Genomic DNA, 6,000 nt, shown 5'->3' on the forward strand with positions numbered 1-6,000 from the left:
ATCTGTGTCAGGAAATGTTTCTTCACTGTGATCAACACAACCTGTCACCCAGAGGAACTTCAGATGCAGAGAGATTAAGAAACATCAGACTTTCTCTCATTTTGTCACCGTTGAACCATTAAATACAACAGAAGAAGAAGAAGAATTAAATACAACTGAAGAAGAAGCATTATATAGAACAGAAGAAGAAGAAGCATTAAATACAACAGAAGAAGAAGTGCATCGTGCCAGAGGAGCTGCTTGTCAACAGGCAAAGCGGCAACTGCTCAGGGCCCGAGACCAGCAGGGGGCGCCTGAGGGCTGACAAACTTTCAACCAAATCAGTGACAAAAAATGTGCAAATTTTGCAACGACAGTAGGAAACCTCCCTAAGGGGGCCCCATCTGACAGCACTCACTCTCCTTGCTCTGCTAAGCGTTGTATGCATTATTGCTGAGAAAACCAAAGTTTGTCAATGAAAGTCTACAAAGAAAAACAAAGAAGAATTATCCGTCTACAGGAGAGAAAACAGAAACAGGAAAAAAAGAGGAAGAGGAGTAATCGTCGGGACACTGGCAGACATGATGGTGATGAACGCTGGTTAGAGGGACCCCCAACAGATTTTTGCCTAGGGCCACGACAGACTCTGGAATCGCCACTGGCTGCAGACCATGGAGCTGGGTAATATTCAGGTAGTCAGCATTAGTTAATCACGATAAATTAAGGTCTGAAATTATTAGTTTAATTAATTAGTTTTTTTTTGTCACAATTAATCTCAGGCTGTTTTGTCCCTTCAGGCTCTCCGTAGATAGTCGTCCTCAGTGTCTCCCCGTAGTCCCGGTGATGTAAAAGAAGGACACTGCTGCGTCTTTGAATGTCTCATTTCACTTTAAAAAAATTACCTCGGATAAGCGGAAGAAAATGGACAGCTGGATGGACAATATTTTTTATTTTTAGCAAAAGCTTTTATCAGACAGAATAACAACAAACTGAAACAAAAATATTTACATAGAAATTGATAACTATACAAAATAAAGTATACAAAACAACAATGAACTAAACCTAATTACATCGGCACATATACAAGATACAAGGAGGAAACAGTCATGTTGTCTTTGTTTTTGTTAAATATAGGAAAGAAGTCAGTTATTCAGGTAGTTATCTGACTCATCTTTCTCCTTTAAGTCAATATTTTCTGTGGTACAAACTTTTAATCTGTTGGGGGCGCTGTTCTTAGATTCTTAAATGCCACTTGCCTGTATCATAAAACTGAAGTACACACTCCTAGACTGTGGAGGGCAGCATTACACACTACAATGTACTGCCTGCCGTAAATCCATTAGAAGAAGAAGAGTCACGTTGCATGTGACGTAATCGGAACCGGAAGTAAACGAAACAACTACAGCAGGTGTAGGGGGACGCGCAGTGAGCTTTGTGTTTTATTTTTTTGTTAAACTGAACTGACACTGAAATATTCATGTCATAGGCTTAAGAGGTAATCTCGTCAATTAGCTTTAAAGCTAATAAAAACAGCCTTTGAGCGGTTAGCATTGTTAGCAGTAGCCGATCAGCTGATCATTTATTATTATTAATAATACTACTAATAATAATAATAATAATGGAGGCTCGCTTCACCAAAGGCAAGTCCGCGTTACTGGAGCGGCCTCTGACCCGACCGAAGACCGAGGTGAGTGTGTGCGCCTTCGCCCTGCTGTTCTCGGAGGTGGTGCAGTACTGCCAGAGCCGGGTCTACTCCGTGACCGAGCTGCAGGCTCGTCTGTCCGACATGGGTCAGAGGGTCGGGGGCAGCCTGCTGGACGTCCTGGTGCTGAGAGAGAAGAACGGCAAGAGGGAGACCAAAGTACTGAACATACTGCTGTTTGTCAAGGTATGCAGACTTAGTGTGTGTGTGAGAGACAGCTGAAGGAGTGAATGGAAGAATAAAAGGAGGAAAATCACACTTTCTATAATCAATCAATCAATCAATACATTTTTATTTGTATAGAGTCAACTCATAACAAGTGTTATCTCCAGACACAAAAAGCAGGTAAAAGACCTTACTTATTGTTCTGTTACATAAAGCAGGTAAAAGACCTTACTCATTGTTATGTTACATAAAGCAGGTAAAAGACCTTACTTATTGTTCTGTTACATAAAGCAGGTAAAAGACCTTACTCATTGTTATGTTACAAAAAGCAGGTAAAAGACCTTACTCATTGTTATGTTACAAAAAGCAGGTAAAAGACCTTACTCATTGTTATGTTACAAAAAGCAGGTAAAAGACCTTACTCATTGTTATGTTACAAAAAGCAGGTAAAAGACCTTACTTATTGTTATGTTACATAAAGCAGGTAAAAGACCTTACTCATTGTTATGTTACATAAAGCAGGTAAAAGACCTTACTCATTGTTATGTTACATAAAGCAGGTAAAAGACCTTACTCATTGTTATGTTACATAAAGCAGGTAAAAGACCTTACTCATTGTTCTGTTACAAAAAGCAGGTAAAAGACCTTACTCATTGTTATGTTACATAAAGCAGGTAAAAGACCTTACTTATTGTTATGTTATAAAAAGCAGGTAAAAGACCTTACTTATTGTTATGTTACATAAAGCAGGTAAAAGACCTTACTTATTGTTATGTTACATAAAGCAGGTAAAAGACCTTACTCATTGTTATGTTACATAAAGCAGGTAAAAGACCTTACTCATTGTTATGTTACATAAAGCAGGTAAAAGACCTTACTCTTTGTTATGTTACATAAAGCAGGTAAAAGACCTTACTCTTTGTTATGTTACAAAAAGCATGCAGCTCCTCCGGCCAATATCAGGAGCTTTTTCAGGAGTTTTCTGTAATTGTGTGAAAGCACTAATAAGCCGTTTTCACGCATCCACTCCGGATAATATCTAGATATTTACAGGAGGACTTCTCCGGAGATTCTCCCGACCTAGTCGTTCACATATGCTCCTCACAGCGGGGGAATTTCCCTGTCAGAGGGGAGGGGCCGCGGGGGATTTCCTGAGGTGAGGCGTTGTAAATAAACAACGCGGAAGTAGCGGCCGAAGCAACAGAGTCCGCTACACGACGTTATAATGAGAATATTTGTCTTTATATCAATGCTATGTGTAATCCAATGGAATGACAACATCCACAAAAGAGAGGAGAACAACATACTGACGAACAGAAAACAGAATGCAGACGTTTAATTACGTGCACGGAGATCGTAGTGGTCACGGGCAGACACTTTAGACAGTCACTATATAAACGTCATTCTCTTTCTATTTGCTCGAGTTGAAATCTCCGGAGTATATTCAGCCGCGTTCAGACATCAGCTCACCCGGATTTTCTCAAGGGGTCTGGAGGAGAAACTCCGGGTAAAGTCCGCGCGAAAAATGCAGCTGTTTGCATTCACACACAGCCTAAAGCCCTTCCAGGTAGCCAAATCTCAGAGTTTTTCAGGAGATTTCCGTATGTGTGAAAAGGGTTATAATAGAGACATTATTTCCTCCAGAGTCATTTTGTTTTTACTCGGCAGGTATCCGTGTGGAGATCTCTGTTCGGCAAGGAGGCGGACAAGCTGGAGCAGGCCAACGACGATGACAAGACCTACTACATCATCGAGAAGGAGCCCCTCGTCAACACGTACATCTCCGTTCCTAAGGACAACAGCAGCTTGAACTGTGCCGCCTTCATCGGAGGGATCGTGGAGGCCATCCTCACGCACAGCGGCTTCCCCGCCAAGGTCACCGTGCACTGGCACAAGGGCACCACTCTTATGATCAAGTTCGACGAGGCGGTGATCGCCAGAGACAAAGCACTGGAGGGAAAATAGGGGAGAGACGAGATGACAGATTGTGTGTGTCTGTGTGTGTGTGTGTGTGTGTGTGTGTGTGTGTGTGTGTGTGTGTGTGTGTGTGTTGGACATATGAGTGATGTTAGTTAACAGCTGAATGTCTTACCACTGCAGACTGTTGTGAACGCAGTTTATGTTATTTTTTCTTTTCTTCTTCTTTTTTATTTTTTTTTGGTTCATAAGGTGTCAGGCAAACACTCAAAGACTTACAGTCTGCAAAGGTTCACGGCTACTTTACTACATGTGTTTTGACGGGCGTGATGGGGGTAATATCTGTGTCCCTCTCACATTTTGGTATGGCAGGATCACCACACCACATTTCCCAAAGATAGGGCAGCCTAACCTGAGTCACGGGTTCAGCTCGCAATTAAAAGAAATGGTTGGCATCCGTGTTCATGCAAAAAAAGTCTGTCTGTATTTTACTCTGAAATGTAAATAAATATACAAGGAGATTTTTTTCCCCCTTAAAGTCTGGGAGTACGAATGTTTGTTGGAATCATGGGTCCTTTAGTGCAGGGGTTCCTTGTCTTTAGGATTATATCAGTGGACATCAGGTGTCATATTTCTGATGGACGGTGGGGTCACCTACCTTATGGCAATCCTCTACCAATGTCATGTTAAGATATATGAAGCACAGTGAAAGCGTAATGCAACCTGAACTACTGTAGATTACACTAGAAAACGATAGTTTACTCTTCATCAGAGTTAGCCCTGAGCCGCTTTTCCGAAGATATGGTGGTTACCAAAACACAGGTGCAACTGTGCAAGTTACTAAAACGCAGGTGCAACTGTACAAGTCACTAAAACGCAGGTGCAACTGTGCAAGTCACTAAAACGCAGGTGCAACTGTGCAAGTCACTAAAACGCAGGTGCAACTGTGCAAGTTACTAAAACGCATGTGCAACTGTGCAAGTCACTAAAACGCTGGTGCAACTGTGCAAGTCACTAAAACGCAGGTGCAACTGTGCATGTCACTAAAACGCAGAAGCAACTGCAAGTCACTAAAGCGCAGGTGCATGTCACTAAAGCGCAGGTGCAACTGTGCAAGTTAATAAAACGCAGGTGCAACTGTGCAAGTCACTAAAACGCAGGTGCAAGTCACTAAAACGCAAGTGCAAGTCACTAAAGCGCAAGTGCAAGTCACTAAAACGCAGGTGCAAGTCACTAAAGCGCAAGTGCAAGTCACTAAAGCGCAGGTGCAAGTCACTAAAACGCAGGTGCAAGTCACTGAAACGCAGGTGCAAGTCACTAAAGCGCAGGTGCAAGTCAGTAAAACGCAAGTGCAAATCACTAAAGCACAAGTCACTAAAGCACAGGTGCAAGTCACTAAAGCACAGGTGCAAGTCAGTAAAACGCAGGTGCAAATCACTAAAGCACAAGTCACTAAAGCACAGGTGCAAGTCACTAAAGCACAGGTGCAAGTCACTAAAACGCAGGTGCAAATCACTAAAGCGCAAGTCACTAAAATGCAGGTGCAAGTCACTAAAGTGCAGGTGCAAGTCACTAAAGCACAAGTCACTAGAGCGCAGGTGCAAGTCACTAAAGCACAGGTGCAAGTCACTAAAACGCAGGTGCAAATCACTAAAGCACAAGTCACTAAAATGCAGGTGCAAGTCACTAAAGCGCAGGTGCAAGTCACTAAAGCGCAGGTGCAAAGATGCACGCAGGTGCAACTGTGCAAGTCACTAAAACGCAGGTGCAACTGTGCAAGTCACTAAAACGCAGGTGCAACTGTGCAAGTCACTAAAGCGCAGGTGCATGTCACTAAAGCGCAGGTGCAACTGTGCAAGTTAATAAAACGCAGGTGCAACTGTGCAAGTCACTAAAACGCAGGTGCAAGTCACTAAAACGCAGGTGCAAGTCACTAAAGCGCAGGTGCAAGTCACTTAAGCGCAGTTGCAAGTCACTAAAACGCAGGTGCAAGTCACTAAAACGCAGGTGCAAGTCACTAAAACGCAAGTGCAAGTCACTAAAGCGCAGGTGCAAGTCACTAAAACGCAAGTGCAACTCACTAAAGAGCAGGTGCAAGTCACTAAAACGCAGGTGCAAGTCACTAAAGCGCAAGTGCAAGTCACTAAAGTCACTAAAACGCAGGTGCAAGTCACTAAAGCGCAGGTGTAAGTCACTAAAACGCAGGTGCAAGTCACTAAAACGCAGGTGCAAGTCAC

General features: G+C 42.8%; 1 protein-coding gene across 1 annotated transcript; it reads left to right on the forward strand.

The window, feature by feature from the left end:
- The first annotated feature begins 1,341 nt into the window (after positions 1-1,341).
- Positions 1,342-4,301, forward strand: trappc5 (trafficking protein particle complex subunit 5). Its single transcript, XM_061062204.1, has 2 exons — positions 1,342-1,867; positions 3,515-4,301. Exons 1-2 carry the CDS (start codon positions 1,598-1,600, stop codon positions 3,809-3,811), a joined length of 567 nt encoding a protein of 188 aa, XP_060918187.1. The 5' UTR covers positions 1,342-1,597; the 3' UTR covers positions 3,812-4,301.
- Positions 4,302-6,000: the final 1,699 nt, after the last annotated feature.

This window comes from Labrus mixtus, chromosome 2, assembly GCF_963584025.1.
Source record: "Labrus mixtus chromosome 2, fLabMix1.1, whole genome shotgun sequence".
Classification (NCBI taxonomy): Eukaryota; Metazoa; Chordata; class Actinopteri; order Labriformes; family Labridae; genus Labrus; species Labrus mixtus.